Source organism: Lampetra fluviatilis, chromosome 11 (assembly GCF_964198595.1).
Source record: "Lampetra fluviatilis chromosome 11, kcLamFluv1.1, whole genome shotgun sequence".
Taxonomy (NCBI): domain Eukaryota; kingdom Metazoa; phylum Chordata; class Hyperoartia; order Petromyzontiformes; family Petromyzontidae; genus Lampetra; species Lampetra fluviatilis.
Window position 1 is genome coordinate 11,722,610 of NC_136285.1, and position 27,060 is coordinate 11,749,669.

Consider the following 27,060-nt stretch of genomic DNA (forward strand, 5'->3'; position numbering starts at 1 on the left):
GTCTTCCATTTGTCGTCTTACCCCGTAAAACTTTTTACTGGTAGGGACCTCCTGGTTACACCAGCCCACAGAGGATTATTGTGTCCGTCCGTCCGTCGTGCATCCAAAAATGGGAGGGGTGGGACTGGGTGGGGAGGGGCTGGGTGGGGGGTGGGAGGGGTGGGGCTGGGTGGGGAGGGGCTGGTCACCCCGTGGTGCCCTTATAAAACTCAACGTTTAACCTACTCACGCCGGCTTGTGCCCGCCCTCACAGTCGGCCATATTTGCGGAATACACCACGCCGCCGTTGACCTGGCCATTGACTGAGCAACCCAACGTTCCTACCAGCTCTCTCCGCAGGAATGTGTTTTATATTCCATTTGGACCATCGTTATCAAATCGTGAGATGTTAAAACACTGCATTCGATGCTCTCACGGAGAGCCCGTGGAACAATCACTGCGCGTTAGAGAACGGCTTAATACCACAAACAACAAAAACCCCGTATACCGCACTTGGCACCGTCTGGTTCACATTGGACGTCATACGTGTCCGTGACGTCATTCGAAGAAGAGCGAAGCTATTCCATTGTGTCGTCAGCCACGTGATCCCGAATTTGCCAAATAAAAAAAAACGCCGCAAATGACTCAAATTGGGGGAAAAAACCGCATGGCCACATGATAGCTCAACGAAGTGGTTTATCATGTGGAAATGTATAGCAGCCACATACTCTTTAAAACTCGTGTTTTTAAATGTGAAGGGATAACCCGGAGGACCCGGAGAAAAGGCCACGCGACCACGTGGAGAGAGAGACATACAAACTCCAAATATGCAGCAGGCGTCAGGGTCGGGATCGATCCCACGACCTTCTCTGTATACCAGGCGAGGCAGTTAACATCTCGTCACCGTCTTAGTCGATGTGGTGTGCCGGGTGGGTGCGGAAATGTGTTCTGGGTCGTAGAATCCAAGTAAGCCCTTACACGTGTTGTATACTGTATTGTGCGGAGCGGTGGCGCAGTGGTTAGCGCGCTGCTCGACAGAACCCGGCGACCCAAGTTTGATTCCAGCTCACGGCCAACACCGGTGATGTTTATCCGACCCGTTCTGGGCCTCCCCTCGGCCGACTCAGCCTCAAATGAGTACCTGGTGCGGTGTGTAAACATCGCAAACTGGGGGAGACAAAGGCGGCCGGGCGTGGTGCTGGCCAAGCCACCCCCTCGTGTACCCTGCCGGCCTTAATAGGTGCTCGCTAACAGCAGTCTGTTCAGGCTATAAGGAGGGAGGAATGGGGGGGGGGTCCCTTGCCTTTATATTGCATAAGGGGCCGTCCATAAATGACGTCACGCGATTTTGGACGATTTTTGACCCCCCCCCCCTCATCACACGGCGTCACAAAAAGTCAGACCCCCCCTCAAATATGACGTCACAAAGCTCTTCCCCCCCCCCCCCCCAAAAAATAAAACATGCTTCAAATCGCTTTAAACTATTGTCATTGTAGTGCGTATTTAATGTGGCGCTGCACTCTGATGCTGTAGGAGTGTTGTTATAACAATTAGTGTTGTTATAACAATTCCATGTTTATTTAAAGTTGCGCATTTTGATGTGACGTCACACTTCTCACCCCCCCCCCCTCGTTACACATCGTCACAAATATCTGACCCCTCCCCCCTAGGTGCGTGACGTCATTTGTGGACGGCCCCTAATAATTACTTCTCCACACTGGAGATTCCAATTGAGTTGTAATCCAACTCTGCTCGTTGCCCAGAGCTGGAGCCGCAGGACCACTTCGTGCGTCCAGCCGGAGCCGGCTCAGCGCGGCCCTCGCCCGGCCAACGACGGCCGCCGATCGCCGCCTCGCAACAACGCGGAGCGGCACGTGGGAGAAGGCGGCTCGCAGCCAATCAGCGCCGCGCTCTCGTCGAGTGACGCGCAATCACCCCCCCCCCCGCCCCACTGGCGACGTTAGGATGATTGTGATTGGTCGAGCCCTGCGTGTGTTGTTGTTGTAGGGGGCGGTGGTGCAGCGATTAGCACAGTGCACAAAGGACGTTGGAGGCGATTCGGAGATCGATTTCCGTTCACGGCCAACACCGGTGCCGATTATCTTGAAGCGGTCCTGGGCCTCCGCCTAGGTCGACTCGGCCTCAAATGAGTACCGAGTGCGGTGCGTGTTCATAAAAAAACATCGCCACTAGGGGAGACAAAGGTGGCCGGGCGTGGTGCTGGCCACCCCACCACCACCTCGTGTACCTTCATAGGTGCTCGCTAACAGCACTTGCCCCATCAGTCTGTTAAGGCGCACGGGTACACGGTGAGCGCGTTGTATGACGAAACAGGCCAACCGAGTTCGATTCCCGACCGTTACTGTCGCCTCCCCTAGGTCGACTCAGCCTCAAATGAGTGCGGTGTAAAAAAATAAAAAAACCCATCGCCATTGGGGAGACAAAGGCGGTCGCGCGTGGTTTGCTGACCACCCCACCCCCTCGTGTGCCGTGCCGGCCTTCGTAGGTAACTTCTACTCGCTAACAGCACTTGCCCTAAGAGGCTACCTGAGGCTACACGGGGGATCTTTGTCTTTGTGGTGGGTGGCTGGGGTGGGGGGATTGAGGGGCGGGGTGGGGGAGTTGAGGGGCGGGGTGGGGAGTTGAGGGGCGGGGTGGGGGGGTTGAGGGGTGGGGTGGGGGGGTTGAGGGGTGGGGGGTTAAGGGGCGGGGTGGGGGGGGTTGGGGGGCGGGGTGGGGGGGTTGAGGGGCGGGGTGGGGGGGTTGAGGTGCGGAGTGGGGGGGTTGAGGTGCGGAGTGGGGGGGTTGAGGGGCGGGGTGGGGGGGTTGAGGTGCGGAGTGGGGGGGTTGAGGTGCGGAGTGGGGGGGTTGAGGGGCGGGGTGGGGGGGTTGAGGTGCGGAGTGGGGGGGTTGAGGGGCGGGGTGGGGGGGGTTGAGGGGCGGGGTGGGGGGACTTGAGGGGGGGGGTAAGGGAGAGTTAAGTGGGGGGCGTTGAGGGGCGGGGTAAGGGGGAGTTGAGTGGGGGGGGGTTGAGGGGCGGGGTTTTTAGGGGCGGGGCGTGGGGGAGCGCGTCCGCTGTGGGAATTCCACAGTCGACTCCGACATGGCGGCCGCGGCGTCTCTGCCGCTCGACATCGCCGCCTCCTCCTCTTCGTCGCCTCGCCACGGCGCTCCTCGTCGACGAGGCGGAGGAGGCGGCGAGCCCGAGCGGGACGCGGGCAAGGCGGAGCAGGACAAGCTGTCGGGACTCGTCAAGGGCGTGCACAGACGCCTGAGGAAGAAGCTCAAGGAAGGTGAGGCAGACGGCGGCGACACGGCGGGTGGAGGACGGCGTTTCGATTTGGTAGCGCGGATGAGTGCGAGGGCCTCGCTGTGTTTGCTCGGCTCTATCCACTGCTGGATGAGACGGCCTCCCCTACCCCCCCCCAGGGAGGTGTAATAAAACATTGCGGTGTGTGATGGTGAACACGACGTGCTATCTTGTTTGCTAAGGGCTGTACTTACTGTATTCATATGCTTGGTTCTTTCGGTGAAGTCACGTAGAAGGGAAATAATGAAATAATGAAAATATCAAACAATGAAAAATTCTCACGACGTTTCGACTGCAACACAAGTAATCATCATCGGGTGTGAAATCCACAGAAAGAACATTTAAAAATGAAAACATTTCTTGGATTTCACACCTGATGATGATTGCTTGTGTTGCAGTCGAAACGTCGTGAGAATTTGTATTGTTTAATATTTTTATTATTTTATTATGTTTTATTTTTATTATTTTATTATATCCCTTCTACGTGACTTTACCGAAAGAACCAAGAATATGAATCCCTGCAGTCACGAAAGCTTTACATCCAAATTTAACGGGTAAATCGGTAATATTCACCAAACAGCATTGACCAGAATGGTGAAGTATGGTCAAATTACCCACCCCGTCGTAGGAGAAGCCTTCCCTTAGTGAATTAGACAAAATTATGTTGTATGTAGACGGCACTTGAACAAAAGCACTTTCACATTCACTCAGAGACACAGGCACGCATCATGGAAGCTGTCAAAGTACAGGGTGGTCCATATGTCTTGTGCCCCCCCCCCAATTAATTCTCCCCTAACATTAGTAATAGGTTTTTACCCTTTTAACTGGAACAAAAACTGACACCTTTGTACAAGGGATCATGTTTGCAATAACCACAACACAAGCAGTCAAAATGCAAACAAAAAGAAACAACTCTGATAATGATAGGCACTGTCCTTGACGTTGATTGGTCCACACCCAAGACAGCTTTTCTTAGAGCCTAGTCTCCATTGGTGTTGGCCCAGATGACGCTTATGGCACTTATGTTTTATAACCCATTGGTTTTCAACAATATTAAACTTTAGAAAATTAAATATGGGTCACAAAAGGCACATGGACCCATCCTGCAAGATATAAATTCCAAAAATATCTGTAATCATTATATCCGACACATTTTACACAATTCAGCAAGTGTAGTTACCACATTTGCTGTACTGCCCTGCAGGTATTTACTGTGTAAATGTACATCGCTTTGGTCAATCCACGTGTGTGCGTCATTGGGGGATGTTTGACCATACTTCACCCCGCTGGTTCATGTGGATTAGATCATTAGAGAATACGAGGAGCATTAGGCATGCAGGTATGGGACAATTGCAATACAGTACAGTACTTGTATACCAATTGCTTTGCCCTCTGCTGCCCGCATTGTAGCTAATACACTTTAAAAATAATAACCACTTGGTTATCAACAAAAATGTGATGACTATGTGCGGTTATTGGGCTCTCTCTTACACAACAGATATCAATGGGCAATCATCAACAGCTCTGATAAAAAATATATACTGGTGGATGAAAGTTTACCCATTGAGCTCTTTCGCATTGGTAAGTAAAGGAGAGGAATTATGTTGCGTATTGCGTGCATGCAAATACTGTGCAATTCGTAATAACGGTATTTTGGTTAAGTTAGCGTAAATATAAATGTGTTGTGAACCCACCACCACACGACGCAGCAGCCAATTGATAAGGGATCGTCCATAAATGACGTCACGCACCTAGGGGGGTGGGGGGGGGGTCAGACATTTGTGACGATGTGTGACGAAGGGGGGGGGGGTTGAGAAATGTGACGTCACATCAAAATGCGCAACTTTAAATAAATAGACAACACGTTCTAATTAATTAAATAGACTTTTTAATAAATATTTTCTCATACAACATCAAAGTGCAGCGCCACATTAAATACGCACTACAATGACAATAGTTTAAAGCGATTTGAAGCATGTTTTATTTGGGGGGGGGGGGGGGCAGAGCTTTGTGACGTAATATTTGAGGGGGGGTCTGACTTTTTGTGCCGCTGTGTGACGGGGGGGGTCAAAAATCGTCCAAAATCGCGTGACGTCATTTATGGACGTCCCCTAACTAAGGTTGTCACGTCTATAAAACGTGCCAATTATTTTTACTACAGAACTTCAGCAAAACGGTGTGTTGGAGAGTATACTCGCAACATTGCATAAAGTGTGTAAATACTGTACGCAAAATGTATGCCGAATTGTGAGTCCATTGTACGGGATGGTGTACTATTGTATTGAATGTTACGTTAGGTCTGTATTGAATGTTACGTTAGGTCTGTATTGAATGTTACGTTAGGTCTGTCGGGGAGACAGCGCTGTCTCCCCGAAATACCTGGTCTTCACCTGAGGACGGCTGCTTGCGTTGTGGCCGAAACGTCGTGAGAATTATTTTATTATTTTGTATTTTTATTATTTTATTCTTTCCCTTCTACGTGACTTTACCGAAAGAACCAAGAAGATGAATATCTGCAGTCACGAAAGCTTTAAATCGAAATGTTACGTTATGTTTATATCGATTCTTGTATGTGTACAAAACACTTGGCAGGTGGCAGTGTTATGAAATCATCTTTCTGTTGTACTTCTACCTCGATATAATAATAATTCAAATTTATAATGTCCATCTTAGGTCGTCAACCCATCCCGACCGGCTTAACAAAGTACTGTACGGTCTCATAGCCCAGGTGACCTGCAGGGCATGGGGAGGCCCTCATCCAGCAGTGGATTGATGAAAGGGTTGTCCTAGTAGACAAATAGTCTCTCTCTTCAAATTTAATCCCAGAATATTGTATCCATCGTGTGTACATTGTGTGCACAATATATATTTTTTACAATGCCGTACGTTAAGGGCCAATATTTGCTGTACTTTGTCAGGCCAGAGCTGAATGAGGGCCTTCCCATGCCATGTTGGTCGTGAGAGTGATTTGACCTTACTTCACCAAGCTGCTCAGTGTGGGTTTGTAAATTGCCAGGAGCATAGGAACACAGTACAAGGGATTTTTGCTGTATTTCCTTGTGCTGATAATTAACCACGTAGCCCCACAGCCTTTAACACCAGTTATTCATTGTGGTCGCCCATTCAAGTACTGTTCAGGAACAAACACGCTTAGCTTCTAAGATCGAATGAGATCAAGCACATTGCAGGTGACTTAGTCACAGGCTTCGCAAGGGACAAAGCTATCCAAATGAGTTTGCATCTAGTTGAGTAAAGTGTCACATGTATGCAGTATTAGTCTGTATATGCAGGACAGTATTAGTATATATTCCAAGAAGCCAACTTTCTTGAAGAGTTAACTGACACTTGAGTACCAAACATTTAGAAAACGATTATTGAGGTAATTTGATCAAACTAATTGCAAAAGAGCGTTTTTGTTTGTTTCAACCTACAGTTTAGCGTTGCGACAGAAAGCTAAGCATCATTCCTTAGGTGACGCATCTCTTGACATTTCTGGAAACGTTGGCATACTTTCGGTGTGATTGCATCATATTGAGCAGCATTTGTTGTTTTCTGCTTGTTTGGCGGACAACGGTTTGGTAACCTGTGATATCGGCATTGCACATCACTCCTGAGACACAGCTAATTGCAACGAAATTTTTTTATCCGTGTTTTTGAGCCAGGCTTTGTGGGTGACTCACACCGTTGTTAATACAGCTCTACAGAGGCAGGGGTTTGTGGATCACGCAGTTTTATCACACTCCACGTGTAGCCAGTGGGTATGTGAATCTATCTGTTTCGACTTTTGAGTTATCCCCTGATATGTATAGGTTTTCACTGGATGCGCTGGTTCTAGATTTGAAGTTTTCTTTGTTTTTTCGGTAAATTCACGTAGGTAAAAAATAAAAATAAATTAAATCACGTCGTTTCGGGCGCAACACAAGCGTCCTTCTTCAGGTGGGGACAACTTAGCGAAAGCACAACCGCTTCAGTGTGTCTCACACACTTAAGCGGTGTGAAGAAGGATGCTTGTGTTGTGCCCGAAACGTCGTGATTTAATTTATTTTAATTTTTTACCGACGTTACTTTACCGAAAAAACCAAAGAGTATGGATGCGCTGGTGTTGTGCTCCCATGTGGAATTGGCCAACATACCAAGAATATGAATCCCAATGCAGGACCCTGCTGAAATGTTGATATTCAGTGAGGCCATCCTGGGTAAATAAATGACATACTAAGGAATCGGCATACAATGTTTGATTTGTAATGCAGTGAATTCCTCGTGGTGGTGATTTGAGAGAACAGTCTTGGTGAATCCTATTATGTGGGTTAACCTGTGGAAATTATGGGGGTTTGTGCAGTTATCCACAGATAAACATGACTAATAAGATTAATTTACCACTTTTCGGTCACTCCTGTTATTTGCAGAAAGATGCGGATAATGGGATAAGTTTAGAATTTGCGAGAGACCACTTGAAATGACTCTTGCATAAATGCGGATAACAGGATTAATTACTCGCCATTTACAAGTCAATTTTTTATCCATGAAAAATGTGGACAACATGAATAAATCCCTTATAGAGTGCGGGCACGACTAAGAGGAATTCACTGTGGATGCAGTCGATACATTCAGATACCCAAGTAAAAATTGTGTCGGTATGTTAAAGCGATGTGGCGCAGTAGTTGGCGCCCTCCATTACGAACCCGGCTACCTAAGTTCCGAGTTGAAATGCCAGCCACGGCAAACTTCAGTGGCGAATGACATTTGACTCGTTCTTTGCCCCCCCGCCACCACCTTCTCCTTCAACTAGCATTGATCAGCGTTGTAAAGCGTGTTCAAACAACTCCCGTGGCCGACTCGACGTGGGGAGGACTTCGTCTAACAGTGAATTGACAAAACGGGCTGTAAATGACATCATTATATTATATTGAACCACCCTCATGGGTTGTATTCGCTTCATACGGCTTATCAGCTCGCCAGTCATGCGTTGCGAACGAAAACGCCACTGATGAAGGCAGTGCCAAAGATTTGAGCAGTTCAGAGGAGGCTGCGAACAAAGCTGACTTATTTTTTGGCAGCAGGAGGCTCGTGTTTTGCCCGACCCTTATTTTGCTCACGGCAGCGGTTTCGCACGAGCCGCGAAGTCCTCAAGCAACAGCCCACCGCTCTGTTTGAGGATTGTGCTGCCAAGCGCTAACCACGCTCCCGCTGGCCTTGGCCACAGCGACGTTTCAGCCGTCGTGCTGCCGATTATGTTACCCTATCGCCAAATTTGCCTTGGGTGCCGAACTGCACGTAAGCGGGCAGCGGCGCTACCGCCCTGTTTTGGTGTCAACTGGCCCACGGTAATGATGTTTTTATTAATAATTTTCATTTTAATACCTTAAGCTGTTTATTGCATGTTGTTGTACAAGGGCTGAGGCACTGTTTCTCAAAACAGCGTGGAAGTAAACACCTATAATAAATAATGATTTGCAGCGCCTATGTCAATCTACTGCTGAATGCAAGCATTCTTTTACCATGTTGCTCATGGGGGTTGTATGACCAATACTTGATTGCGCTGATTAGCGCATGTTGGTGAACGGGTGGTTAAGACCAGTCAGAAGGCACTTATTACAGGTTAGCAGTGGCTGGTAATCCAACTCTGGTTACCAAACAACATCTATAATGTATAGTACACAGGCATAGCTTTTTCGTTCTTCTTTCGCATGGCTGTTTTAGATGCAGAACAACATCTACAATTTCACACGCGGTGGTCAAGCCAGACAACCGCGTCAGGAGCGACAGAGTGGATCGCTGCGATGTCTCCTTTGTATTTGCGGATCGGGAATTGCGTCGTTATATATTGCACGGTCTGTTCTGGATGACCACAGTCGCACACTGGAGAATTTAAATTTTTCCATTTGTGCATCAGGTGTCCCCATCTGCCATGGTTTGTGCAGATGCGGTGTAGGGTGGACCATGAGCTCCGTAGAAGATCAAACCCAGGGTTCTTCTACGTTGGGACTTTCACAGGCATAGCTGAAGACTGGTGTCTATATCTACCGACAATTTCAAAATAGTATCTAGTGGGAAGACGAGTTAACCAAGCATATAAAAGGGAAGCAGTGCGGTAACCGGCAGCTTGTGTTTGAGGATGTCAGAATGCTCAGAATTGGGTAGTGCGCGGTGCCGCATATACACAGCCGGTGTAACTGTGCGCGGTGGTTGTTGATGCGTTGGAGATCATAACGGTGGCTCGCGCGTATAGAGTTGCCGAGGCAGAAACTAAACACAGTAGAGGGGCGGTTGAAGTGTGACTGGCTTGTTGTTCTCTCATGCAGCCCTTGAGATCAGGGGAGTCGAAAGGATAGGCGGTGATAATGGGCACGCAAAGGCATTGTCCTTTGTAATAGGAGTGAACTATCACAAATACACTTTAAACAAAGCCCGTTTGTTCGTTATTTCTTAATAGTAGCTACTTAATTTGGGAGCTTTCGTGACTGCAGGGATTATTCTTTGGTTCTTTTCGGTTAAGTCACGTCTAAAAATAAAATAATAAATCAAAATAAAACAACACATTACGACGTTTCGATTGCAACACAAGCAATCATCATCAGGCATAAAAGAAAATAGCAACAAAAATCTAACTAGAAAACTATAGACCGACATACAAGCAGACAGACATCACAACGGCACGCATAGAGAGGAGTATACAGGCACACGAAAATTAAATAACCTAGTAAAATATTGAAATGTGATGTAATACAACACAGAGAGTCGGTTAACACACAATTAACGCATGGCCTGGTTAACTACGTGTTTCAAAATTTGCTAAGTTAGAATTTTAAGTGTGAGCAACAAATATCTAACTAGAAAACTATAGACAGACATACAAGCAGACAGACATCACAACGGCACACAGTGTGCCGTTGTGACACTTAAAATTCTAACTTAGCAAATTTTGAAACACGTAGTCAACCAGGCCATGCGTTAATTGTGTGTTAACCGACTCTCTGTGTTATATTACATCACATTTCAATATTTTACTAGGTTATTTAATTTTCGTGTGCCTGTATACTCCTCTCTATGCGTGCCGTTGTGATGTCTGTCTGCTTGTATGTCGGTCTATAGTTTTCTAGTTAGATTTTTGTTGTTATTCTCTTTTATGCCTGATGATGATTGCTTGTGTTGCAATCGAAACGTCGTAATGTGTTGTTTTATTTTGATTTATTATTTTATTTTTAGACGTAACTTAACCGAAAATAACCAAAGAGTAGATACTTATTTAGCATTTTCAATTGCAGCATAAGCCATTGAAATATCCCATAGGAGCTGCATAATTATATATGTCTTACCCTACAGGATTGACTACTTAAGAAGATGGTTTTTGTCCTTGATGGCTTGATTGCTGATTTGTTTAAATGCTCGCCAATATGTCGACGTAAGGGTAAATCTTGTTTACTGCAATTGTAAATTAGATTTTCACTTCCAAAGTCATTTAGTGGTGCAGTCATTTAATAGTTAAAGTATTTCAAAATAACCACGTATCCTTTAATTGCGACAAAATTAGGCAATTCATACACAAAATTTACGTATAAAACTAAATATTCCACTTTGCACTGAGATGCACCACACCTTGGTGTTTTCCATCAGCTGATGACTTGATTCATTTAAATGTATATTCAATTAATGTGGCACAAATTGTCTGTACATCATGTGCTATCCTTTGATCGTGTCTGCAATCTTAATTCTGCATAATGGACCACACAAGTCTATCAGCATTAAATTTCGATTTAAAGCTTTCGTGACTGCAGGGATTCATCTTCTTGGTTTTTTCGGTAAAGTCACGTACAGGTCTGTCGAGAAGACTCTGCCTTCTCGACAGATCTGTTCTCCACCTGAAGACGGCTGCTTGCGTTGTGGCTGAAACGTCGTGAGAATTATTTTATTATGTTTTATTTTGATTAATTTATTATTTTCCTTCTATCAGCATTGTAAAAAATGGCTGTTTTGTCACCAGACAAAAGTCTGAAAATAAATTGCGCTTTAAGTTTGTGCACACAAATTACTTTTTGCTGAATTGCATTTTGCCATGTTTGCGCAAATAGGGCAATAAGGAAGATTACCTATTTAAGGAGATAAACACCTGCAGCAGTGGCCTTCCTCAGCTCTTAAATGTTGAACTTTGTGATTAGCTCACTTGCTTTTTTGGTTGTTGATTTGGAATCTTTTGCTCCTGGGCTAATCTCATGCCCCTCACATGACTCCCACTCTGATTACTGCAGACTGCTTTGCTTGCACAACCCTCGGTATCGTTCTCACTAAATGGCCGCACTGTTCGCCTGCGAAAGCAGTGGGGGTGGGGGTGGCGGGGCGGTGGTGGTGGTGGTGAAGGCGTGCACGTTCGCCTAAAACTTTTCTATCCACGTTGGGGTCGACGCTTGTTTTTTCACGCTGCTCAAGCCACAACCTCGCTCGGCGATTGGGTCCAGGCAGGTGTTGCGGCGCTACAAGATAGCTCGCCTCCATCGCCCCACGGTGGCGGGCCAGTGCCAACGGCCTTAGCCGTGAAGCAGGCGGCTTTGCTCGGTGCGTCGCGGAGGGTTACATGTGCGACCGCGGTGGCCCGACGATGCAGTGGGCCTCCGTGGAGGGCACAGAGGCGAGCCAACCGCTGCCCACCGGCGCTGCTCGAGGTCACTTGAATTTGCCCGACTCGAGTGAGCTGGTGCTGCGGTGCAGGTCTCTGACTCCGCCAGGTAAGGCTCTGGGTGATCACGGCCGCCGGCGATGGGAAGCGGGGTGGAGGTGGGGTGGGTTTGGCACTGTGCTAAGGCTGCCCCGTGCATGTGTGATCATTTTGTCAACAGGTTTGGACAAGACAAGTTTGCTAAGTAGGGGTTTGTGTTTTACAACAACAAAAACACATTTTGCCATCATGTGTGGTCGTGTGAGTAGCGGCAGCAGCCTCGGGTAATTTTATTTGCTACGTAAATTATCAAATGATGAAAGAGGTTTTTCAGAGTAAAAAAAGAAACTGAACATATATGCACATGTTATTATTACCTGTTTTGTAATGTTACCTGAAGGGCTTTTTGTCATTAAGGCATATCAACATTTTAGGTTGTAAAATGCAGACCCTGCATACACATATATCCACATGAAAGGCAACACAACCACTGAAACATTTATTTAATTTAAAACTAAAGTTTGAATAATATTTGAATTCATGTTTGGAGGAGAGATTTTCTTTCACTGTCTCACCTCCATGAAAGGGTTTTGGAATCTGACCTTCAGCAGACTCGCTATTTTAAAAATTGGTTTTTCATTTTGCCCCTTTGTGCCAATGTATTTGTGTGTATTTGTAGTTTTATGTGTTATGGAATAATGACAAAATAGCTTCCACTGATACAAAGCAAAGGTCCCCCGTATAGCCTTAACAGACTTTTAGAGCAAGTGCTGTTAGTGAGCACCTATGAAGGCCAGTATGGCACACGAGGGGGTGGGTGGCCAGCACCACACCTGGCCACCTTTGTCTCCCAAGTGATGGTGTTCACACACTATACACCAGTTACTCATTTGAGGCTGAGTCTACCTAGGGGATGCCCAGGACTGGTTCTTATCATCGTCACTGCTATTGGCCGCGAGTCGGAAATCGAACTTGGGTCACAGGGTTCCGCAGTGCACCGCGCTAGCCGCTACATTACCGCTGGCACTGATGCACAACATCAGTGACAGGTTATAATCTGCACTTGATCTGTGCCACGTTTAGGTTGACTCGGCCAAATAAACATTTACCTGGTTCACCAGTGTAGTTGACATCAACACCGACGGAACAACAGTGACCTCCCTCCAATGGCAATGCCATGCTCGCCCTAAAATACGTTCGAAAACACAATTTTGTCTGCAGAGCTAAACCTGCAGTTAGTTGTCCTCTTCCCACAGCACCTCCGATTAGCGCGATTGGCTACGTGCCGTGCGAAAGAAGTTCAACATACACACGTACATGCAGTTCTTTGTTGTTTTATTTCATTTTTGTTGCGTTCCTTTCTCTCCCACAATTCCCGGCAGTGGGGGACTTTGGGCGGGTGTGGCGCGAGCACTGCGCAGATGGCGAGGCACTCAGCGAGTACGCCAGCGCCATGCGCAGCCTGGCCAGGGAGCACTGGAGCCAGCGCCGTGAGGGGGAGAACCGCATCGACTGGTGCCGCAGGTCAGCTGGTGCACACGCGACAACAAGGGGGCCGCCATTCTCGGTGGGATGTTAACTACCTCGCCTGGTATACAGGAGGTCGTGGATTCGATCCCCCGACCCCAATGTCTGTGTATTTGGAGTTGTCGGTGTCTCTCTCTCCCTGTGGTCGTGTGGTTTTTTTTCTCCGCGTCTTCTGGTTTTTCCCTCCACATTTAGAATAAATGTTCGTTTAGAGTATTTGGCTGCTATAAGTTTCCACGTAATAAGCCACGTCGTTGACCTATCATTTGTGATAGCCAGATCGCTTCTGAAAAATAGTTATCTAGCCCAGTGGGCTTTATCAGGTAAAATTTAAATAGTTTAATAGTTTAAACAACTGCTACAACAGCCACGGTTTGCCACTTATTGTTTATTTGTATTTAATATTATGCTTGCTTACCCACGTGGGTCCTGCCAGGTATCTGCACTCAGTGGGGGGGTTTGCAGGGGTGTGTAATGACAGGCGTCCCCCCCAACAACCTAGTATTCATCATAGAAAGATAGATAAAGTTGAGCGCTTACCAACGTAATGGAATGGCTGTCCCTGCGACTTGTTGATTGTGATAGCATATGCGGGGAGAATGGGAGTTTGTCGTCATCGCAAAACAAATGGCAAAGTCGTGTCGATGGGGACCAAGTTGATTCTGGGAATCAACACCGAATCGCCTCGTTCTCTCCGTCTCTCTCAAGCATTCATCATATTCATCATAGACAGACAGAGAATGTTGTTTATATATAAATATCATTTTACGTCGTTAAGTAGATGTCCTTGCTGGGGGTTCGGTTCGATGCGGACTTTCACCTGGTTGGGATTGCGGGATCGAGATAAGGCGACACAGAGCTGGCCGTGCGCAGATCGATTCCAACGTAATCGAACGTTTGTCCCCGACGCCTCCGTGATTCATGCACTGGGCGCATAGGGTTGCAACGCCCCCTGCATGAAAACGACGGGAAGGGCAGCGTTTATCATATTCATCACAGATAAAGTTGGGCGTTTATATTATTTGAGTAATTTGCAGATAAGTTTTTCAGCATTGCATTTTTTTCCATAACAGTGTTTGTTTTTGGGTTAGATCATGTGAATATAAATGTGTCGTTAACCCGCCACTAACCCAGCCGCCACAGGCAATTAGTAAGGTTTGTCACGTAAACAACACATTCCTGCGGAGGAAGCTGGTAGGAACGTTGGGTTGCTCGGTCAATGACCAGGGTCAACGGCGGCGTGGTGTATTCCGCAAATATACCCGACTGTGAGGGCGGGCACAAGCCGGCGTGAGTAGGTTATACGTTGAGTTTTATAAGGGCACCACGGGGTGACCAGCCCCTCCCCACCCAGCCCCACCCCCCACCCAGCCCCACCCTCCCCACCCAGCCCCTCCCCACCCAGCCCCTCCCCACCCTCCCCACCCAGCCCCTCCCCACCCTCCCCTCTCCACCCAGCCCCACTCCTCCCATTTTTTGATGCACGACGGATAGACACAATAATCCCCTGTGGGCTGGTGTAACCAGGAGGTTCCTACCAGTAAAACGTGCCAATTAGTTACTCATACAGCACACTAGTGTGTTGGAGAGTCAACTCGCAAAATCTACAATTTGCGAACGACGTTTCGCTGGTGATTACAATCGGCTTTATCAGGCGGTTGGCCAGAATTGTGAAGCAGTCTTCCTGTTTTGGTCTTAAATAGAGTAAAGGTGATAACATCACCATGGCCCTATCAGGTGCTTTGGGACAACAAGCAGAGCAGCCAGGGGGAACGCATGCAGAACAGGCAGATAATGTACAAACTCCGTGCAGAAAGGTGTTAGTAAGCGAACCGAGGCCCATGATGCTTCGAGGCGCAAGTGTCGCCACTGTGCTACCTTGCCACCGCCCGCCACTAAATGTTGGTGATGTATCCACACCGCTTTGTGCTAGGCTAGGTGCGCTTTGGGGCCACGTGAAGCAGACCTGGGGTGAACTTCATTTGTAATTGTGTAATGCGTAATGAATTGCAATAAAAATGTAATTGTAATTTCAGCTGATAGCGCTGCTGCAAATGTAATTATAATAGGCCTCAGGTGTGACATGAAGTGTCACAGGCTCTCTCGCAGAAGGTCATGAGATAGACCCCCCCCCACTCCCCCCCCCCCCCCCCCCGGTGTTATGGGTAGCTGACAAAGATGATTGTGCTCGCCACTGTCCCGACTTGTATTTTAGCTGGCATGTAAACACACATATGCCCATATGCCACATACATTCTGATGTGTTACGGTTTGTGATGGAGTCTTGGCGCGGTTGTTGGCACACTTGTGCTACGAACCCAGCGACCAATGTTTTTTAGTCCCAATCATGGATGGCATGAGCGGCGATTCATATCTTGACTGGTTCTGGTCATCCCCCCTCACCAACCCGCTCTGTCCAGCAGTGGCGATGCGATGGAGATGCGTTACGACGACCCCATCGTAGGTCGAAAATATCGTAAGTCGAAGATGGCCCAGCATACCCAGGAGTCTTAAAGAATGGTGATAATTTAGCAAAACAGAAAAATGTATCGTAGTAACCTTGAAATGAAATCGCTAAAGCTACGTTTCATACATGCATTGAACGTATCGTAACGTATCATGTTGTACTGTACTCGCCAAGATTCTGTCCATCGTCTGCATACTTGAACGATGTTAGGTTGTTGATGGCAATTTTGTCGTATCGCTATCGCCATCGTAAGATCGAAATATCGTAAGTCGGACCATCGTAACTAGGGGACTACCTGTATAATCAAACAACCCCCATGACTGACATGGTGTGGGGGAGGCCTTCATCCAGCAGCGGATTGAGAAAGGGCTGTGAATGTGACTGGTTTGCTCCTTTCGTATCTAGGGATGAATTTTAACGATTTGGGAGTGGAAATTTAATTGAAGAATCTATTCTTTTTCGTCTTGGTTTTGCTGCATTGTTTATTTTTTTAGCGTGTGTACAGTTCTGTTCACTTCATCAGTCTAAATGTAACATTAGGGTGAAACCTTAAATAGCAGTATGTAATTGAGTCTAGCTGGCAAGATGCAATGAATGTATTGTGAGAGTAGGAATCGATTTTTAAATCGAGTCTTAAGCTCTTGTGCCCCAGTAAGCACATGCGATTGTGTGCATGAGCATATGATATTGAACAATTATGCAAATTACGAGAAAATGTTGTGTTTAGGATAATCCCATCAAAACATAGCTGGGCAATACAGATACAAACGAGAAAGTTTCAAACAAGGCACACATTTATAGATTCTTTAACTGTGTCTCATCCCTGAATCGTGACATTTCATAAAATGTTGTGGATGGGTGAAGCCATTCATTTCAAACGTGCATGATTACGGGGAGCGGTGGCATAGTGGTTAGCACACTGAGCAAAGGTCTCTTGCCAACATGATCTCTGGCCGTGAACGACACCAGTGGCACACGTAATCTTGGCGCTGCCAATGTGTCCTCGACATTCACGTAAGAGTTTGGTGCCGTGTTTAAAGATAAGCCCTGGGGAGACAAAGGCATGGTATTCGCAAAACTACCCCCTTCAAATGCCTTCGTACGTGCGCACGAACACTTGCGTAACTGACAGATGACTGGCATATATTGCTATATTGCAAAAAAGAGTTTCTTTGTTATGTTGTACTGTAAGTTTATTTAGTTTAGTTAACCATTTGCCAATCCCTTGCAGGATGAAGGTTTCTTCACACAGTCATTCACGAAGGCTTGACTGGCCATACTTTAACATGCTGGGCAGTGCAGGTTGGTGAAAGGGTCAGTTGGAGGGCAGGAATGAATTGGATATTATTCGCCACTAATTTTAGCCTTGGTCAGGAATCCAACTCAGGTCGCCAGGTTCATAGCACACCGAGTATAATAACATTGGTATTATTAGACGGGGGAGTTTAATAGCTCTCGATTTAGGCAGAATGTTCCCAAATATATCTGAAGATTTTTTTTTCCCCACACTGTTCCTTTTTGGGAAAATTTTCCCCCATTCCTATTATGTGTTTGTAATGTAATTTTGTTGTTTATTATGAGTAGCCTTGAAATTGATTAACATTAGTTGTTTACCGTTTTTGGTCGTCTGTTTCACTGAGTCGCCGGGTTCGTCCCTTTTGACTGGCGGGGGCAAGATGCTTTCAGCGATGCATCGGCAGGCGTGTTAATGCTTGAGAAAAGTTTGCTTTTTTTTGTCGAGCCGTTTTCAAATTTTTCCAAGCGGCACGCATGATTGGCGAATCGAGAGGTTGAGTGACGAAAAAGTTGACGGCGATGCGCCACACACATCTCTTGAAGATCGTTAGCGTTGCGGTCGGAATTATTATTCTGAATGTCAGTCGCCATCATTGTAGTCGTCATCCTTTCAGCAGCAACTTAACTCCAATTAACCTCCTCCCTACCGTCTCCCAAAATTAATGGCACCTAACTTTTGTGAATGGTACACAGTTTTGATTGCCATTAACATTTTTAATGGGGGTAATTTCTTATCCATGTGCACAACGATGGGGGGGGGGTTGAATAATTTTAGAAAGTAGTAAATACCATAAGCACAGCTTAGTAGGGATCTTCGTGTTCCTGGAATTACTGTAGTTTTACGATTTTAATAACAATGAGGTGAGTGCTTGTGATTAAGAATTAAACAGGAATGCACATTAAACCATCGTTGTAATGCTTCAACACAACCATTATTTCATGTCTTGACAGCGCACTTTTAAAAGACGCTAAACTTGGTTGCATGATATGGAAACGCCAACTGCGGCGCTACGGGCATATCCTTGGTTTGACCCCTACCTACCGTGGTCTTCGAGCTAGAGAATCACTTTGACCATTACGTGTTGAGACTTATGGGGGTAGGAAGGCAGCTCGCTCGGGGGCTTGCCAGCAGCGGTGCTCTCGGGGTTGATTCTAAAGGGGTGGATGGTGTTACGTGCTTGCTACGTGTGCAACGAATCGGGCACAGTTCGTCAAAGATTTGCCCTCTCAGTCCAGTGATTAACGCCTGGAATCGCTGTTGCATATCTTTTCTGCTGTAAAGCGAGTGTCAAATACCTAGCGACAAGGACAACCACCGCCTGTCACGGGTAAAAAATAAAAGTTGCAACTATATTTACGCAGCTGTCGCCAAATGAACTCCGCCGCCCGCGTAAATAAGAATATCGAATTTCTGAAGCCTGTTTTTATTTTGGATCGTATTCGGATACGAGTGGTTCCGCTCGACTCAGTCCGCCATTGGCAAACCTGGCGTTCACACTCAGCTGGCATTCACATTCTCTGCCCGTGCCTTTTAATGGAGAAATGTGGCGGGGATATTAATAGCGCGCCTTGGTCAAAGGAATTGTCAGCGTTATTAATCACTGTGAGTTCGCTAATGGACTCTAATTAGCTCCTGGAGCAAGCTCGTTAACAGTATAATTTGGCTTGGGAGAAGCTCTTCTGGCTGTTTTAAAATTGGTGTTAAAAAGCGCGCTGCGCTGGCAAGAAAATTAGCCTGTGGTTAATATATTCTTTCTGTCGTTCTGATCAAGTGGTCTTTGCTTTAAAAAGTTATGTTACATCAAATAGATTTGCTGGGTGTTTTTGTACAGTACGCATACTCATTGATGTTTTTATTGGTAAATAGCAGTGTATGGTGGTTAAAACGTAACAAATAGGACTCATGTCCCCCCTATTACAATTCATTACACTGCGTATGTACAAAGACAAAATCCTCCATATAGCCTTTATGAGGCTATCGGGGCAAGTGTCGTTAGCGAGCACCTATGAAGGTTAGTATTGCACACGAAGGGGCGTGTGGCCAACACCACAATCCCAGCTGCCTTTGTCTCCCCAGGGCTGATATTTACACACTGCACCTGGTACTCTTTGAAGGACCTGGTTCAGATATTCAACACTGATGTTGGCTGTGAGCGGGAATCAAACTCGGGTCACTGGGTTCCTCCTGAAGTGTGATAACTGCTGCACTACTGCTCCAGACACACACACGCAACATGAAAACTCACCCATGATTTGATTTTAGATGTAATTTGTTAGGACTATGCTATTTAAACATTTGCACAGGTCTTGGAATATTTCACATTCATCTGCCTTTGTGTGATTCATTCTAAAATTATCTCAACTGTTTTCGCTGAGTTCTGTGCAAAAGCCAGTCCAAGTTTTTATTATTTTTTACATTGTGATCTTATTTTATGCTAGAACAAAAAAATAAGATAGTGTTACTTCATCATGAAAGTGCTAGTGTAGTTCCCGTCCAATCACAACATCCCCCGCTGTATTCAGCAGTCGGTAGGAGTCTATTAAGCGTATCCTGCACTTTAATCTGAAACAGCAGCAGCAACAGCAGCAGCAACAGCAGCAGCAACAGCAGCAGCAACAGCAGCAGCAACAGCAGCCTAAATCTAACTATGTAGAGAGGATGATGGCTTTGTGTGGTACCCAGCTCGTTAGCAGTAAAAGTCCATTGACGCACGCCAGGCCCAGTAAGCGGCGTCTTGGCACAGCGTCATGTGTTTCTGCATAAGAAAGTTGAAATAAAGTTTAGGGGGTCTCTCTTTTTACAGATGTGTGGGTGGAAAGACCCTCCTCGGTTGCGCACGGCAGCTTAGCCCTATTAGAGCTTTCCCCGAGCCGGAGAGAATAGGCTTACACGGTGACCTTTTTAGCCGCGGCCAGACCATGTGAAAAATAATGACTCCTTTGAAACAGCGAGCTTGCTTTTTCGCCAAACCCCCCGCCTCCCCCACCCCACCCACATTTGTCTGCCCTTCACTTAATTTGTTTATTTGCTAATGAGTTAATTTGTGTATCACCTGCTAGCTTGCATAGGCTGTTAAAATAACATGTTAGCTGCTCAGCGGGGCTTGCTCTAGCAGGTCACAAGGACACCACTACCGTTTTGGATGCATAGGTCATCCAAGTACAATGGTATCTCAAGGCGTTATTCTCTTACGTGTGTGCGCGAGGGGGGGAGGGTTGCGAGATGGATGGCTTAACACCAGCTTAGTGTCCCTTGCAAAAGAAAAGGTGGTAGACTTTTGCTAATAAATTACCCTCTAAAGTTTAGGCAGAATTGGTTGGAGCAATAAAAAAACAGCACCAGACTTGAACCCTTACCTCTTCCTCTGCATGTGGGGTGATTTTCTCAACCTGTGCCATGGCTGCCAGCTATCTCAGTACCAACCCATACCTGCCCACGTGTCTGATTCGCTCACTGACAGTTCATCCCAGATCATGGTGGCCCCAACAAACTTTAGACTGAAGCACCGCGCACAAAAATCCCCATGGACAGCAAAGGTGGGATCCAGTTGACTTAATGTGAAGAGCAGAAAGTGCGTCCATTGTTATTACTATTGTTATTAACACATGTTTTACACTGTGGCTGAGTAAGCAACTGAATCTGAGAGAGGCAGTGGGGGAGGGTTGAATTCGTATAGTTTACGTGTTGAACGAAGCCACTTCGTGTTCTGTCTCCTTGACTACTTCCAGTTCTGGCCATGCAGCAGGCATGCAGTTAATTTTTCTCGTTTTTGCGTCCAATTTTCAAATTGCATCCCGATTTGCGCAATCTGTGCCCATGTCATGAAAAGGAGAATCCATTTGGAACTCTCACGGAGCAGTGCAGTCCTTCACGTTAGAGAATGGCCCATGGAAGCAAATCTCACAGAGCTCTCGTTGAGATTCCTGTAAGTGTCCCCTGCTTTACACAGTAGAAGGCAGCATTTTACCACCCACTTTGCCATCCAGAGAAATGTTCATCACATGAGAGGAAAATATATATTTTTAATTATCAAAGCTGGAAAATTGGCCAATTATTCACAGCCTGGATTCGAACCCAGGTCTCAGCGGTACCAGCTCAGCACTCTCATCTCTGAGCCACCTCATTTTCCATACTTTACAGCTTCAGCCCTTAACCCCGTGGTGACCAATCACCCCCCCCACCACCCCCTCTGGCATGACATAATTTAGCACCCTCCACCCCCCCCCCTCACTTGTATAAGTAGCAGTGCTGCCCATGCCCAGACCCTGCCAAGACCTTGCCCTGACCCCACGTGGCCTCCAAACGGTCAAGCAAACAGTGGCGGGTGCATTTTCTCGTGGCCGCACAGCGCACTGTCTGTGTTGCGGACGCACCCTGGGTGAACGGGGGGGGGTGGGGTTAGATGTTAACTACCTCGCCTGGTGTACACGAGGTGTGGGTTTGAAACCGTCCCTGACGCCTGTTGTTTATTTGGAGTTTGCATGTTCTTCCCTTGGTTACGTGGATTTTTACTTTTGTTGTCCATCCTGCATGTGTCCAAATAGTGCCAGTTTCCTTCTCATCGCTGCCTGGATGACTTCTTCTTTTATGTGCAACTTTTTTCTTCCGTCTACGTTGGTCAATCTTTGGGTCCAAGCGGGGTACACCACAGTAAGTCAATTGCCCGGTCGCGTGTGGTGGAGTAAAGTGTGGCTACTCCAATCGATTCCAAGACGTCTCACCAGCGTAATAGTCGGTCAGATACGAGGGGCTGTCTCGAACTCCCTCTCGTGGGGGAGAGGGGGGTGAGCCGCTTCCGCCAGCAGTGGCGTGAGCGAGCAACTGCCGGGGCTGCTCCTCTACTTTAGAAGATTGCTGTAAGCCGGTTTGGTCACCATTGTTACCTCGTGAGCTACAGAAACATTGTCGTTCCATGTCTTAAGGAGCATCATGAGCAAAAGAGAGTGTTGATTTTTGGTACACGGGCGTGGACACACCGCATACTATTTAGAACAAACACCATCGCGCGGGCGATAACGATGGGGAGAAATAACGTTGACGCAAGGCAATAGCTGTAGTGAAGTCGGTTTTTTGGCAGTAATATGAGTGGTAGGGGTGTTTTTTGGCGTTAATCAAACGATTTGATGGAGCCAACTCTGGGATAATTGCATCTCAGCGGTTGTGCAGAACACAGAGTGCTCATCGCATTGACTCACTTGTACTTTCTTTCCGGACGGATCGCCGGGGGTACATTTTAAAGTGTAAAAAAAACCTCAAATTATAAAATGGCTTGCTGTTAAAAGATTACGAAGATTTATTTATGCATTTTTTTTCACATGTGCACGTAGATTGACACAATCTCGTGCGCTAGGCGAATACCAAGTTGAAGCAAGAGCGTGCATTTAGTGCTTCATTACTCAAGGAATAACATGCTCTTGCCCAAACATGCGCAGCCATCATTAAGTGAAAATGTCCACCCAGGGAGATTTTGTATGCACGGCAGCAGCTGTGGAGTTGTTAAAAGGGACACTCACATGTCGGAGAGGGGTTTCATCTTAAAATTACATCCTTAATCGGTGCGTTTAAAGGAGCTTTGATTAGAAACGACATCGTTAGTCAATTAGCAGAATCTGAATATTTATTTATACTGGAGGAATCCGATAAGCTATGAAGCTCTCTATCACAAATGTCCTGTAGGGGCGGGTAAGAACGTAACAACAAAGCAATCGTGAAGGACTTCTGAACATGCAGTCCACGGTGATGCTGGGGGTGCGTGTGTGGGGGTGGGTGGGTGAGGAGCCGCTATTGACTGGATCATGTTGAAATATTTTCTGCAGAATTGACTCTGTTACAGCTGCACTTGAGTCCTAGGCCTCCTTTCCTGACTCCAACCCAGCACAAGGCCAGCATGAAGCACGACCAAAACAAACCCCCCCGCCCACCTCCTACGCATTTCCCATGAATATGCTAAATTCCTCTTGATATGCACATTCTTTTGTTAAGGCTCTCTTCTTCCACCTCCAACTCAGCTTATATATCAGCTCCTAGCTTGGCAGTGTCTCATTCTTCACCTGAAGACGGCTGCTTGCGTTGTAGCCGAAACGTCGTGAGAATGATTTTATTATGTTTTATTTTTATTATTTTATTACTTCCCTTCTACGTGATGACTTTACCAAAAAAACCAAGAAGATGAATCCCTGCAGTCACGAAAGCTTTAAATCGAAACAAAACAAACCCCCTCACAACACCGACACAGCGTGGTGGGGAGGCCTTCGTCTACCAGTGGAATGACAAAGGGGTTGTAATGTTAACATTGACAAAGTTGGCAATGGACAATAAGATTAATTTTGTGGGTGGCTGCTCTTGCCTGCAGACAATTGCAGATAGTGAGAAGAATCTTTGCGTCGCGAATGGGAGTTTCTGCAGATTAATTGGTGGCATGAGCAACAGGAGTGGCGGGTATTAGGGCCTCGGATAGCAGAAATTGTACGGTTGCTGTGTAAGACGGATTCATATTACAGGACAAGGCTTAAACTTCACAGCCAATCCCACAATGAAGTTGCGAGAGGCAGTGAGTTTCACGTGACAACCTATTTTATGTATAACCATAAATGCGGCAGGTTTAATGTGCACCTGGTTACGTGACCTCTCATACAGAGTTACGGATTACTATGCATGGATAATCTTGCACGTGATAGCCAAGTTGTGTACAGGAACTTTAAAAGTGCTGCGTCGGAGATATGGCATGCACTTCGGTTCCAATGCCTTGGAGATGGAGGAGACAGATGGTCCCCCTTGTAGGCTCATTATTACCTTGAGACAGAGAGAAAACTTCTTCCAGTAAAAACCCCCATCTCTTGTTTTTTACGGCCCGTTATAATTAGCCCTAAATAAAATCCGGATGTAGCTATAGACATATTTGATTAATAAAAAAACATGAATCCTACTCCATGCAAATAACAATTGGCCCTGGAGGCTTCACATGTTCTTTAGCCAAATTCAAATTATATCTTGTTTACACCGTTTGCTTGTTTTGCGGTTTACGGAGGGAGAGAGAGGGAGGCCAAGTTCATTATGCAAGGAGCTGCCAGAGTTCACTCAAAATGCTTTCCTTCAAAGCAATATTCGTTTTGCTGTAAACTTTTCTTGAAAAGCCTTCGTTTGACTGCGTGGTGTGCTTCCCCAGTGAGGAGGCATTTTGACCGCCCTCCACCCCTTTGAGCAAAAGGGCTCACAGCGGTGTCGCTATGTCATGGGCTCCCCGAGTCCGATAGATGATGAGCAAACGGAATCGTGATTTCATTTACGTGGCTTTTTTACAGTCCTTTCTGCTGCAATATATTTGTCACGTACTTTTTCTTCTTTGACGTAAGCCCAACTGCCATGAATGCACGATTTACACACGTACTTTGGCATGAATGTAGTCACCATTATTTCTCGGCATGAAACTTTTTTCGCCCACCAGCTGCATGAACGGATGACGATTTGAAGCAGCGATTCAATTACATTATCCAGTATATTTTGGCCTAATTTTAGCTGTACGTGCACACAATAAGCCCCCTTGTAAATGTGGGAAGTATATACACGGGAGCATGTAAATAATGGTCACCAATGGATATTTGCAGCACTGCCCTCTGCAACTCACTACGTATCATCGCAAGAGCCTGTAGCAACCTGTTATTGCATTGCAGTCGTCCATCTCAGCACTATTTGGGCTCAACCCCGTTTAGCTTCCAAGATCTGACGACATGGTGGCGCATGCCGGGTGATTCGGTCATGCGGATATATTTGGCGTTCTTAATTTATTGTTGTTATTCCTATCTCGGTCGTGCAGTTTTGTTCACTGCATTATCCCAAGTCTAACATGAACATTGCGTTTGCATATAACGTGCATGAATACGAATAAAATAGTTTTTACAAGCACGATTCGATGCATGTTTCGTGTGGGTAAGGACCTGATTATCATGTCCGGTGCGTGACTATACAGCATATATTGAATTACATTTTTTTATAATACATTTAAAAATAATAATTTACAGACCTTTGTCATTTCATTTCACAATGAAGTCATTGTGCCACGTTGGCTTTGTGGGTTGTTTGAACGTACTTCACCACATTGGTCACTGGGGGTTAAGGAGGTCCCGCTAGGACCGGTTCAGATACCGCTCGCCGCTAATGTTAGCCGTGCACAGGAATCGAACCCAAAGTGCCGGGTTCGTAATGTAGTTTGCTAACCACTGTGAACAGCTCCCTCAAATTACATTTAATATCATCTCCATCTGTCTTTGAAAACGTTATATGTAACATTTTCAGTGTTCATCCATTTCACGTCTGTAAACACGTGAGCGGTCTGTGTGTGTGTTTGTGTGCGTGGTTTTTTCCTGCAGCGTTTGTCTGGAATACTTTCTGAGCGGCGGGATGGAGAGGGCCCTGGCGAAGGATGAGCGGCGGAGGCAGGTCACGAGCTGCGGCGGAGGAGAAGGCACAGCTACTCGGGTCGCCTACAGCCCCAGGCACATCTCCAGTGCGAGGACGTACGTTTGAGAGCTCCACGTCACCGTCACTCAGATATCCCGATCCCTCCACTAGCTCCCAACGCTGTCCCTGGATCAATTTCTAAAATCGCATCCATGGTTTTCAAGACCCTCCGTAGACTATCGCCCCCTGCTTACCTCTCTCTTCTCATCTTACGATTCTCCCTGCCACACACAAGCTATGCTCCGACAACCAATACTTTCTGCCGAAGCTCCCGGTCAACATTTGCTCAATCTTCATAGTCTTGAACTTTCTTTCCCCGGCCATCTGTACTGTCTACTACGTGCCCCTTGTCTAGTCCGGGTCTAAGATCTTCCCCTTTTTTAATTCGGCCAATGGACCTCACTGCTTCTCCTCTTGAAATAAAATCGCTGGCTTTTTCTCTCTTGAAATGAGCGGGGCACATTTAAACCGCTTTTCAATCCAAACTCTGTTGTGCTTATTGAGTTCGCCCCCCTGCTAATTAAAGCTCGCACCGTCTCCAGCTGGCGACGGTCGCCAAGAGCTGGGAGCTATGTGAGCTGGCAGATAACATCAAGTTACGTGAAAGATGTCGAGGGAGCCACTCTGTCGTGGGAACTAAACACGACGCTCCTCGTGTATGTGCATAAACTTACAACACAGAGCATTCACATTGCAGGGTGGCCTGGGGAGCTGATGGGGGAGATATTTTAAATTGTGCTGCGGTAAAGCAACATGATATTAGTATATCGATTTCACTCTCAGGGCTCAACCACGAATAAGATGGATTGCAGCTTAGCGCGGGTTGTAGCGGCACCAGAGGCATTGACGACGGCGTGCAGTGGCCTGTATCCAGCAGTGGATAAATGCCGGAAGGTGGAAAATGAGGTGACCGCTGAGAGGGATGTTGTTGTGCCCTTGTTGACCGTGACATTCTCACCGCAGTGTTGAAACGGAGGCCAAGCCACCTTGGTGGGGGGGCGATGGCGGCTCGTGCGGGACGTCCAATGGCAGCGGGATGGGGGGCAGCGTGTCCGAGCGATGGCGTCCGTCGGACAGAGGAGCGAGCGGCGCGTTCTCCCCGTACGGCAGCCCGCTCGAGGCTTCTCTCCAGCCGCCTCGACGCCAGTGAGTCTGCAGCCACCTGCCTGTCCCCTGTGCTTGACACCCTTTCCCGATCCAAGACGTCTCTCAGGTTGCAGCGTGGGTGTCCCGTTCACCGCCGAATCTCGGAACGCGCAAGCGGTTCGTGTTAATTTTATTTAGAGAGGCGGAGTGCCGTTGTTTTGTAGCGACACGACCGCACGCTATAATAGCTGGCGCCAAACTGCCACACGCTCTCCCGCATGGCCTTG

The 27,060-nt window shown here is 46.9% G+C and overlaps 1 protein-coding gene across 2 annotated transcripts in view; it reads left to right on the plus strand.

The window, feature by feature from the left end:
- The first annotated feature begins 3,052 nt into the window (after positions 1-3,052).
- SAMTOR (S-adenosylmethionine sensor upstream of mTORC1) overlaps positions 3,053-27,060 on the plus strand; it is a 35,909-nt gene continuing 11,901 nt past the window's right edge. Inside the window, exons 1-4 of one of the 2 annotated variants that reach the window (XM_078860988.1) lie at positions 3,053-3,272; positions 13,322-13,463; positions 25,597-25,743; positions 26,651-26,833. In XM_078860988.1, the coding sequence (XP_078717114.1) occupies positions 3,083-3,272; positions 13,322-13,463; positions 25,597-25,743; positions 26,651-26,833 (662 nt within the window). In that variant the 5' untranslated portion in view covers positions 3,053-3,082. Of the gene's footprint in view, positions 3,273-11,647; positions 12,010-13,321; positions 13,464-25,596; positions 25,744-26,650; positions 26,834-27,060 lie in introns of those variants that run through there. The other variant, XM_078860989.1, reaches the window with a different exon arrangement.